This window comes from Toxotes jaculatrix, chromosome 16 (assembly GCF_017976425.1).
Source record: "Toxotes jaculatrix isolate fToxJac2 chromosome 16, fToxJac2.pri, whole genome shotgun sequence".
Lineage (NCBI taxonomy): Eukaryota > Metazoa > Chordata > Actinopteri > Toxotidae > Toxotes > Toxotes jaculatrix.
The window spans coordinates 11,800,051-11,812,539 of NC_054409.1; the positions used below are offsets into that span (position 1 = coordinate 11,800,051).

Here is a 12,489-nt window from a genome sequence, read left to right on the forward strand (position 1 = left end):
GTCAGGGTACTTCTACTGAAGGTCTTTGTGAAAAGAGAACTATATTTTTTCTTTGAAATAAACAGAATAACTGAAATATATGTGATTTGGTTTTAACTGATGCACAAAACAATTAATAAAGCAGGTAAAACAATTCTGAATGCAGAAACAGTAACATAATATAAGTAAAGACATTTATTTACAATACACACTGAATCCCAGAATTCATCTCTGGGTGCACAAAAAAAAAAACAGGAAGTAAAAAGTGTTGATCTTCATGTTTGAACATCAGCGACTCTGAACTCTGGTGAAGTTAATGCAGCGGCCCTGAGGACAACAAAAGATATTACATTAAATGTTGACACTTGCTGCAGTAAAATGCTGATTATATAAAGTGGCAGTTTTTAGGTTTTTTTTTAACAGAACATGATACAAAACAACACAAGCAAAGGTAATGAATGTTACATGTTAATTTATCTGAATTAGCATAACCACAAGCCATCATGATTCATTGTCTGACAACGTCAAGATAATTAGTCACTTGAGAGAAATCCAGTAAAACTTTATAATGTGAGGGAACCTTTTCACTGACATATATATATATGTGTGTGTGTGTGTGTGTGTGTGTGTGTGTGTGTGTGTGTGTGTGTGTGTGTGTGTGTGTGATTGCATAAATATTCACCCCCTTTAAGGTGACTGACCTCATTGACCTCATTCAACAGAGGTCCAGCCAATTGGTTCTAGTAGTCTCACCATTAGTGAAATGAAGATCACCTGAGTGCATTGACTGTGTCTCAAGTGATTGCAGTATAAAAACACCTGTGTCTGGAAGGTTCAGATGTTAATCAGTATTCCTGTTTGCAATCACACCATAAAGACAAAAGAACACTCCAAGCAACTCTGAGAAGAAGTCACTAAGTATAAGTCAGGGGATAGATAGAAAAAAAAAAAAAAAATCAAAGTCACTGAACAACCCCTGGAGCTCAGTTAAATCCATCATTAAGAAATAGAGGGAAAATGGCACATGTGTAAATCTGCCTAGATCAGGTCTGCCTAGATCTGAACGAGTTAAAAGCTTCAGGAGCTGAGATGGGAGAGACTCTGCATACAAGAACTGTTGCCCTGGTAAAAGGAAATCCTGGAAGACAATCTGATTCAGTCTGCAAGAGAACTTCGACTTGGGAAAAGATTAATTTTCCCGCAAGACAATGACCTGAAGAATACAGTGAAAGCTACACAGACATGGTTTAAAGACATCAAGGCGAATGTTCTGGAGTGGCTAAGTCAAAGCCCAGACCTCAATCCAATAGAGAATTTGTGGCTGGACTTGAAAAGGGCTGTTTACGCCTGATCCCAGTGCAACCTGACAGAGTTTGAGCAGTTTTGCAAAGAAGAGGGGAGTAAAATTTCTTTGTAGAAATCTGTTTTCATTTTGACCTTAAAGAGCTTTTTTTTTTTTTTTTTGTAAATTCTTGTCATAAAGCCAAATTATTGACCATGATTCCATTTATAAAAGAAGTAAAAGGAGAGAACACCCACGGGGGTGAACACTTTTTATAGGCACTGTATTAGCCTCATGAGGCCAATTTCTTATTTTGAGAGAATTAAACAATCCTAAAAGAGTGGAGGCCCTGTAGCCTGTTCAAGCTGTGTTTGATGACGTCCTGTGCAAGTGTTGACATTTAGACGGTTACTTATAACAACTGAGATGATGCAGCAAGCTGTTGGACAGATAATAAGAGAGGGACAAACTGGGCTGCGTTCATTTCTGTGATTATCTAATCAAATCATGGTGGGGTTAAGAGGGTGGATCCACTGTCTGATCAAATTAACTGGTGGTGCTTTATGGCAAAATTATAATCACTATTTGGTGGCTACAGACAGTCCAGCTTGGGTATTCTACATTGATAAGCAGCAGCTTTTTCCTTCATCCAACATAAATTTTTATTGTTTGTAGATTAAAGCAAGGCAGACACTTCTTACCTTGTCGTGAGGTGTCGGCCTCATGATCGCCACTCTGTCGTACTGTCTTCTGAGTAAAGCCAGAAACGCATCAAAACGCCCCTGAAGATCAAGTCAAATCAGGTTGAATCAATCAAAGACAGAATAGGAAAATACAGATAAAGAAAAGTATAAAACATGCACGTCATATCACCTATTTGCATGTTTGTATGATGGAGTGATAGATACATGTATGTATTGAAGCAGCCAAAATGTAGTTTGAAATATGTTCATAATTTCCATCTTTAACAATTTTATCTCCCATTATTTATATGCTCACAAAGTTGCTAACATCACCTAATTCAAAGGGACTTTAATGTGGACAGTAATGACCAGTGAAAGAGACTCACCTTGATGGGAGTGTACCATTTGGACTGTGTTGGGGGGATGTAGACTGGAGGAGGTCTTGGTGGGGGTCGGGGTATGATGGGCTCCTCCACTTCCTCTGGCATAGTGACCACAGCATTTTTGGCTTTCTCTAGCCGTGACCCCTCCTCTGTTGATCCCTTCTGCCCCCAGCGCACCTAAAATAAGTACAAATGACCGACAAAACAGACGTGTCTGTTACTGAACTCACACAGACTTGATTTTCACAATAACCAATGTGTGTGTTCATCTGCACTTAGTCATAGCCAAGAACACTGGTAAAACTCTTAAAATTAAAGCATCAATCAAAGTGAAAAACTGTGGATGTTTTATATGATGTTTCTGTATTTTTATTTACCTCCATGCGTTTTATTCCTCCAGGACCTCTGCCTCCATAGTATGAGGCATCCACTGTGGGCCACCTGTGTTTTGGTGAGAGATCCTCCTCTGGCTCCTTAAACAGTGTAAAGGTCGAGTAAAATAACTTTAGAGTCTGTTCTGCACCTTTTACACTTTTATACTTATTCTATACACTTAAAGATCTCTGACTTAAATCTTAATCTTGACCTTAAACTCCTCCTACAATGAAACTGCTTTTTATGTGGTATTACATTTGTAATTTCTTAGGATCAGGCATCACTGCATTTTCTCATAACTCAGGATCAATATGTGCTGAGCATCATGAATATTGCATTGAAGGCTGTTTTGATAAAGAGGAAGTCCACACCTAGACCTTTCTCCCTGCACCTTGGAGGAAGGTCACTCCAGTCACTGCTAAAACTGCTAAAAACCATAACTTAAGACTAAAAAAACTCAGAAACCTACTGATGAAGTGAGAGGAACATGTTTTTTTAACCATTTTTGGTCTACTCACAATGACAGGAGGTGGAGGAGGGGGGCGAGATGGGGGTGGGTCTCTGATCACCTGTAAGAAGTAAGTGTGACTGTTACCACAGAAACCAAATAGCAACACTTCAGAAACACTTCTGGGCTACTTCCATTAATAGCGCAGAATTACGGTTCATGCTTGCACTGCCTAAATTTGAATTACACACGCACATACAAAGACTCACCACAGTGCAGCAAAGAGGCCAGAACCACCAGAGCAAACCCAGAGCCAGTAACAGCAACAGAGCCAACAGCAACCAGAGCACCCAGGTCCCATCAGACTGCAATAAAGACACACAGAAAAACAGCTACACACATCACATTACTCATTTAGTAATTCATTCCTTCATACATTCATTTAATATTTCATTCTAAACTCTAATATGAAATGGACAATTCTCCTTCAAACCTAAAGCTTAGGGTTTTTTTTTTCAGTACAATATGATTGACACTTACACATGTTGTGGCATAGATGGTGATGGGACTGGAGATGTAAGATTGTCCATTGTTCAGACTAACCAGCACTTCAATAGATCTGGAATTATAACAACATAGTAACTGAAAACAACATCAGAAGGCAGTTCTGCTTTATTGGGGGTGATAATCCCATCCAGATTTAAATCCAGGTCAGAGTGACTGACTTTGACTTGTTTGTGATTGTTTCATATTACAGGCTACAAACTTGGAGTAGCATGATCATTTAGCTCTGCTTCTTGGCAACTTAGGCCCAAAGAACACTGACTCATTAAAAAAGGAAGTCACTGCTATTCAAATTCTTATCACATTATTACCAGATTTCCTTATGTGCCATTAAAGTTTGAGGTTAAATAATGTTTGTGGACGGACTACTGAGGTGGAACTCAGCTGAGATTGTTTCTGCTTTGTCCCTCATGCATGATCAAACTATCCACGAGTGTTTCAGCCTTCACGGGAGTGTGAGAGAGAGGATGAGACATGATGGAAAGTGAGAGGTGACTGGAGACAGAGAGAGAGAGGGAGCGCTGTTTGAAGTGGGTGAAGTTAAATCAGCTTTGGCTCGCTCTCTAAATGCCACAGAGATATTCTGGTCGGACTGGCTTCAGTTCATCCAGCACTTTAAGCCGTGTGAGCCAGTCACAGATTTTACTGTAAACATTGTTCTTGTTTCTTTCTCCGTTTCTACACACACAACAGATTTCTAGTTTCTAATTTCAGCTTCCTTTATTTGAATGCTGATAGATTGAAATGATGATCTACCCATATTATTATATAATTTTTTAAAATGTATTTAGAGTAAATGTATTTCAGTATATGTATATTTGTTTTACATTACTGCACAAAAAGTATTTATTATTCCCACTCCTGTGATCCTGATGTGACACCATTTTTCTGTACTGCACTTCAGTGATGCACTTCTTCTCAAGCCTGGGTTAAGCTGGCGTTGTCCGAGGAATGCCAGGTTAATGATGTTATACAATGATATCATGCCAAATGACGTTCCAGATCTGGATTTTTCTTTCACAAAGATTCATGTGTTCTTCTATTTATGGGAAGCACAGGCTCTGTATTGGCTTGACAGTGAGAGAAAAGCTCGGTGCTGCACTGAAATGCTCAGGACTCTGATAACAAGATTTGGTGCTAATTATTTTTAACCACAAAGGTTTCAAAATGCAACAAAACAGAAAGAAAAAAACAAGGACAGAAGTGACAATAAAAACAAACCATGTGACATAATGAAAGCTTCAGTCACTATTTTCAGTGTTCAAACCTAACTGTGGTTTCACAGCTGTGTATTAAGAAATTCTTGTGGCTACCATTTCTTTTATGGGAAACTACAACTACACACCATTGTCTTTAAATAACAATGAAGAGACATACTATTACATACTATTACATACTACTATACTACTACTACATGACATACTATGAATATAACTGTTGTTACACTTTTAACCACAGTTTGGTTTTTGCCTTTGGGAAGAGCTCTGGTTTTTGACTTGCAACTCATTTAATATTTTCACACAGGGTTACATACATTTTGTGTGTGTATGTATGTGTGTGTTGACTTACTGTCCAACCTCATGCAGAATAGGAGCTGGACACAGCAGATAGCCATCTCTAACTACTGTCGGCTTCTGGTCTGAGAGGAAGCAGATAGATACAAACTCTGAGAACTGTTACTGCCAATAAAGAAAGCATCTTCCTACGCCCCCCCAAAAAAGATGAAAAGATAAAAAGGAATAATATACAAAGTTTATTATAAATGGAAAGCAAAAACACATCAGTTTTGGCTTGCAAAACTGTGTGTGTATGTGCACTGATTGGCCAATAGAAATGCTATTTTTTTTGACGTTTTAACGCCTGAAATGTGCTACATCCTAAACATCCTAAACAGGAAAACTCTAAACATCAGATTGATGGCAAAAGCAAGGAAGGAAAAACGTTCCAGCAGCAGAGATAAAAAACAAGGGAACAAGACGAAGGAAAAGGAGCACACAACACAGTCATGTGCTATCCCTTCCACGTCCTCCCAGTGACACTGCCCCCACCCTCCATCGATCCTTTAATAGACTAAAGACAGAGCGAACATGTCCTCCCTCCCTCTGCTCAGTCTCACAATGTCTCCTCTGTTCTCCAGCTGAAGTCAATAAAATGCGGCCACTGTTTGTTTCTGGACGTCATGACTCTGACTTTCCACCGCAGCACAGAGATCTTGCACATTGTATCACGTTTCATTTCATAGATGATGTTATACCAGAATGCACCACAGTACCCTGCGGCCACACGCTTAAGCATCAGTGTGAAGTGAACCTGTAACGTTGGTTTGCTCCTTATTATTAGCATCCAAAAGCTAAATGTATAGCTGACCTCTAAAATGCAACTGTGTAAGTCATGAGTGTGTTGAGTGTGCTGTTTACTGACTGTATGTATTTTGATTGACAGTGAGGAAGCAGAGTACATTGTCTGCCCTCTTGGATCCGCTGAAGCCGCTGCCCCTCAGCACCACACTGAAAGACTCTGGAAAACACCGGACACATTACACAAACGCTGCACTTAATTCTCATCCTATGAGGAGCATGAATGTTTGTACAATGTGGAACAGACCAACACTGTGTTTTACTTTATAACATAATTAATTTACACCGTAATTTATTGCTACAATATTATATTCAAACATTACAGAGGCAACAAACTCTTTCCTGCTAACTTACCATTCACACAAACACTTGACGGCTCTATCGTGAATGCGTCTGTGCATGACTGCTTCAGGATCTGTGTGGAGATACAGATGCACTCAGAAGCCCCACTTACAGGTCTGTACTCACACAGCATGCTGTGACACTCAAACTGTCTGTCCATTAATGTTTTTGTGTGTCTTTATATGTGATGTGACCTCACCGAATTGACGGTGTCTTTGAGGGCATGAAACCCAGACAAAACTGGGAAGACTTGCTCTGTCCCATCTGCTATTTCAGCAAGCTGTGACAAAAAAAAAAAAGAACAACAGTTTGCCTGCCTTCACGTTAAAGTTATTTCAAGATACTCATACTGGGTTTTGGTTCAGCATCATTTAGGGAGGAAAAGCCTGTTTCTAGGGGATGAAAGCTCTGGGTCAGTCTGCTGAAGCTTTCATCTCCTGCTTTAATGACAGCAGAACAGGAAGCTTGTCTGACGTTACTTAATTACAGAGTGATAAAATTACTTCCTCCTCAGGCCACAGAGTGCACTCGGTCAGTAACCAGACAGAAGATCACTTGCACCCACTGACTACTGAAGACTTTCTGGGCATGAGTTATGCAGTTTTGAAGCCATGTACATGTCCTTATTAATACTTATTACAGAGAGTAATAATGTGATTAACGGTGCTGCAATAGCAAAATAAACAACACTAATGCAGGCATGATTCAGGGCAGGAGTTTATGCAACAATGGATACCACTTTAAATGAAATAACTCAGTATCGTATTTCTCAACAAATGTAATTACAGGTTTTTCTTTAGACTGTAAATTTTATTAAGATGTTGACTGTACAAAAGATCACATATCACAGCAAACACTGCAGACCAATTGTTCTTAATCATTTTGGTGTTTGCAGGATGATAATATTTTCTCTTTTTTATTGCCTTCAGTCACCACAGTCAGCATAAGGCGTTTGGGTTCATTCTTATCCTGCATGAGAAAACAACTTTGAGGACACATTAAGTTTCACCCTTCACTTCTGTGTTTTCACTCCCAACACAATGCTCCCTTTCAACAACTTGATACCTGCGCAGGAAGAAAAATCAAAATGATAACATGCTGGCTTACAAAATTTATTCCATGTTTTCATATAAACCAAACAAAGTATGAACCACAAACTAGAAATCTCTACCAGCCACCTGCTATTCTATCCTTAGGAGGATTCAGTTGAACTCAAACTAGACTGAGCAGCAAGGTCAAGGTGCGGTGATAAATCTGGCTCAAAAACAACAGCCTATTGAAGTTCTGACCACATCTGAACACACACTGACACTGACACACACACACACACACACGCACAGAAAGACAAATAAAACCCCAGTGTTTAATCAGCCAACAGTATCAGTAACAGAGAGTGAAAGTGTTCTTTCTCACAGAGCTGCACGGCAGAAACCAACAAGACAAAGTAAAGAGAGAAGAGTAAAAACAGTAAGTCCTCGTACCTGTTTGTGGTCAAAGTCCATGACCCCGACACAGTACACTCTGGCTCCAAACCCTCTGGCTTTGTCAGCCTATGCAGCGTAATGCAAAGAGAGTCGTGAGTGAATTTTTGCTGCTACTGACAAACATTAAACCCATGTTTATGATCAGTTATCAGAAAATAAATAAAAGACCAAGTACATCCTATATATTTTATATTTCAGCCAACAATTTTCCACAAGACATGGTAAGGTTTTTAGAGTGTTGAATGTTCTGCTTCTTCAGCTGTTTCAGTTCATGAAACACGATACAAAATCAACATGTACACCCTTTAAACTTTTATTAGTGTGTTGGGACTCAGTACAACAACAGAGCGATTTGAGAAGCATGTGCATGTGTCAGTGTGTTTTTGTGAGAGATACCTCCTGAACACTTAGTTCATAGGGGTAAACATCCAGCTTGCCATCAGTCAGAATGATGATGATGGTAGACGATGGTGAAGTTTGTGCCTTCATCTGCTCTGACACCTGAGAAGTGAACGTTGGAACATATTCAGAGGAGGCAACCCTTTGAGTCTTAACAGCAAAATCCAGCTTGCATACCAACTGTGGATGTGAGTGTGTGTAATACTGTAGGATACAATATGGGAGGAAATAACTCACAACAGGTTTTTAAATATGAATAGATTTTAGAAACTCCTTTCCATTTTCTTTTGAAAATTATAAACTGATCATCTGTGTAAGGAATATGGCTCCTGGCAAGTAATCACAATGTCTGATGTGGCCTTTATACGCGTGTACCTACCGCTTTCATCCCTTCATGCATGTAAGTTTCACCAGCAGGTTTGATTTGGCTCAGCTTCTTCAAACCCTCATTGATTTTTGACCTTTGAAACCAGATCACAAAACAGGGACAGCACAGTTTAATTAAAGAGGGATTAAAGCCCACGTTCTGTATGATCTGGTGATCTGTGTTGTTGTTTTTCAGAAAGGAGGAGGATAAGGACGACAGATGAGGGAGTTAGGACGAGGAGAAAGAAAGAGAAGAGAGGGAAGTTTTGAAAATTGAAGACCGTACCTGTCTCCTGTTAGTGGAAGGATCACAACCGCTTTGGCTGAAAAGACGATGTAGGAAACCCTCATCCTGGGACTGGAACACACAAACACACACACAAATCTTCAGCACAAAAGCAAACAAAAGGATGATAGACCTTATACAACGCAAGGCCTGCCTCCCTTGGTTTTGCTAGTTTATCATTACATATCTCTAGATGCACTTTTGCAACTCTTTCCATTATCTTGTAATAAAGTATGACACAACACGACATATGATATTTATATAGACAATAACCCTGTTACAGAACATGACATGACATTATATGGCACTGACATATAATGTGATTTAATGAACTGTATTGTAATGAAATGAAAAACACGGCAAGATATATGACATGACTTGACCTAACATAACACTTTTTAACATGACAATGCAGATGATACCACACTGCAAAAAAAATAAATTAACATACCATTAAATTAAGAGTGCCTTGCACACCCACTCTCCTCCATAACAAAGGGAACTGAACCTCTAACCCTGTCAGTTTTACTTCCTTGGTCTCCCCCTTCAGCTGTAAAGGGGCACAGGACCGTCTGTTGTGGTCAGCACCACCTTCAACATCTGGCTGGCTGTCTTGCTCTCATATTTAGCAACCCACTATTAAAACCTAAAGATATCACACACACACCCTCTGCACCATTACCCAGAGAGGTTTTGGACCAGTTGGTGGCCTTGTATGATGTCTACTGCCCAAAATAGATATGCCCTACTTTTCTACTCACTACTACTGTTTGTATTGTAGTTTAAAGACCTACACTGACTCCTATACTCCTAGACCTATACTCCATGTTTAATTCGTTCAACATCTGCTGTGTGAATCTAATTTGGGTTTAACGTGACAGACTTTTCAGAGTATAAAAGCCCATAAACTCTAAGGATGATGAGATGAGAGGAGAAGAGAGAGGGATTACAAAATTCAAAAGCAGACAACAGCTAATTTACCTTACCTGACAAACCTGTTGGTGAGCTGCTCTGCAAATCCATAGATCTCATCCCAGTGTCCCCACACACTGCCTGACCTGCACAAACAGACAGCTCAAAAAGTGACAGATTACACACAGCCAAAGACCAAAGAATCGGATAATCCAATATGCAATGTAACACCAAGCATTTGACAACAGGACTTTATAAAAACAGGGGAATGTTAATCAGACTGATCCAACTTCATTTATATTTAATTATTTTCTATTTTTTCTGTATAAGCTACATACCGGTTATTTGATAATTCAAACATTATCTGTTTTCCCAAACTCCCAGTGCAGCTCTCACGCAGAATCACCAAACAACAACAACAAAAAAAGAAATAAATCACACAGAATAGCAGAATAAAGTCAGAATGGGTGTTGGTCTGTTTGTTCTGTTGTTCCTGTCACCTTATGTTATCAACATAATACGCTGAGAACAACCTTGGAAGTGAACTTCCTCCAAGTGTACACTCCAAACTCTGGTGTTCAGAACAGAAAAGATTAAAATAAACCTGTCAAACCTGCAGTGAAGCAGCAGAGGAACATGGTAAACCAAACACAGCCATACATGGAGAAGACTGAATCAAAGACTGTCTCTGCACTGAGGTAACAATTATTAAATAAATATGTTGGTCTGTGCCTGTTGACTCCGAGCAAACCGCTATAAGAGACAAGTCCAGTATTCACCACTCACCTGTCCAAAACAAAATAAATATCAAACGCTCCATCGCAAGAAGCGTCGTCGCCTCCGTGCAACGAGGCATTCACACACACACTAACAAAAAGTAGGATTTTGCAACATATCCACATCGCATCCATAATCCATGCGTTTCATATCAGCAGTGAGTCTCTTTGAAAAAATATAAAATAAAAAAACATAGATCCTCAAATCAGTGCAGCTGTGAATCCTTCATCTTCACAGCACCGGCCCAGCAGCTCACATGTTGAACCACTGGTGGGTGTAAGTAAGTGCATTATGTGTGAGTGAGTGTGCGTGTGTGTTCACTGACTGCAGCAGGCTGATAATAACATAAACGGGGCAGGGCACCACACAGCTGTTACACAGACCAAGACAGAACCGGACTTCCCTCAGGATTCTTCAAATTAAAGACTAGATATACCTCTAAGGGAGCACCGCTGTGTTTTCAGCCCAGTGCATTCATAAATCTGTGTAAAATAGTTTTGCATAAATACATTTTCACGTTGCTTTGATACATTTCTTCTCTGTATTTAGGTAAACTCGCTATGTTTATTTATTTTTTTGTATATTTATCTAATGGGTTGTGTGAAAGGGACCATGCACTTTAATAAACCTTGCTGTAAATGCGTCATAATAAGCCAAAATTCTATTTCCTGTGTAGTCTTTTTAAAAAATGTACTATTACAATCACTGTAATAGTCTATATGCATGCAGAGGGATGCCTTAAGGAGAATGGCAATGTTACTACATGAAACTACTGCTACTAACGAAACTAAAGTGAATTAATTACTTAACTATTTTCAAAGCTTTGTTTGTTTGTTCAACACTGGAGACAGTGCAGCCTACATTTTCGGACATGCACGAATAAATGTATAAGAATAAATAGTTATAAAATACAAAGCAGCAGCACACAGCAAACTAGCGTAAAGTATATATGAATGTCATCGAATGTAATCCTTGTGATATTATTTTGCAAAATACAGAAAAATGTCACATTTTTAAAAAATGAAATATTTTCCTCCATTGTGCTTTACTGTGCCCTTTTATTTTGAAGGCAAAGAAGCTTCATGTTGCTCCTGGAATTAACCTTGACTAGTTAACAGCGCAGTTGGCAAAAAGACACAAATAGAAACTGACTGACTTCACAAGATATACAAAGAATGACAGATCCCTTAATGTACCTACATATTTGAACCATAACAATTCCTATATTTGTTGAAATAGATGTGAGGGGTGCAGCTGCCTGTCAGCAAAGAGATGAATCCTTCTCCTCAGTGTCTGAAAAGACTCCTGTGCTTTTGATTCATTTTAAAATAGGGTGCCATGTTGCTAGATTTTTTTCAATAAAAGTTTTCCCCTCAGCCAATGATCAGTTCAGCAGAGGCTTGTTACAGTGCATGTCTGACTTATAAAACACTCTCCCAATAATAATCCATGTACTGCCTTTTTTTCTCTATTCAGGACAAACAAATGCATCATGTTCCTGTAAATCTATTGCAGATGGAAAGCAGAATTGAATAGGCTAACACAACGCCCTTGGTATGTCAGAATGATTTGCTCCTTTGCAAGAGTCTGATCCAGAAAGTGACCTCCCAGAAATTAAACCTTCTGCTTTGTCTCAAGAGATACTCAGACTAGGTTCTCAATAGTGTCATTAAATTCTGTAAGCTTCTTCAACACCAGAACATGACCATGCCCTCAAAAGCTGTTGTCTTCACCTCATCATTTTTAATGCTAATTCCCATTCAAAACTTCACACAGTTAAGTATCATCAATCTGAACCACTTAACACACTCCAGGAGTCCAAATGTGGTGCAGTGCTGTAATTACACATTTC

The 12,489-nt window shown here is 39.2% G+C and overlaps 1 protein-coding gene across 2 annotated transcripts; it reads right to left on the reverse strand.

The window, feature by feature from the left end:
* Positions 1 to 167: 167 nt before the first annotated feature.
* On the reverse strand, positions 168 to 10,947 carry LOC121195262 (anthrax toxin receptor 2-like). Of its 2 annotated transcripts, none has more exons than XM_041058604.1 (17): positions 10,647 to 10,947; positions 9,935 to 10,006; positions 8,949 to 9,020; positions 8,676 to 8,757; positions 8,294 to 8,398; positions 7,895 to 7,963; positions 6,613 to 6,693; positions 6,426 to 6,486; positions 6,136 to 6,231; positions 5,284 to 5,353; positions 3,691 to 3,769; positions 3,420 to 3,515; positions 3,221 to 3,271; positions 2,705 to 2,800; positions 2,331 to 2,504; positions 1,963 to 2,043; positions 168 to 306 (listed from the first exon to the last, which is right to left on the reverse strand). In XM_041058604.1, the coding sequence occupies exons 1-17, from the start codon at positions 10,769 to 10,771 to the stop codon at positions 268 to 270; spliced, it is 1,449 nt and encodes a 482-aa protein (XP_040914538.1). In that variant the 5' UTR covers positions 10,772 to 10,947; the 3' UTR covers positions 168 to 267. The 2 variants fall into 2 exon arrangements, with proteins under 2 accessions (XP_040914538.1, XP_040914539.1); XM_041058605.1 differs by lacking the exon at positions 10,647 to 10,947 and adding an exon at positions 10,474 to 10,557.
* Positions 10,948 to 12,489: the final 1,542 nt, after the last annotated feature.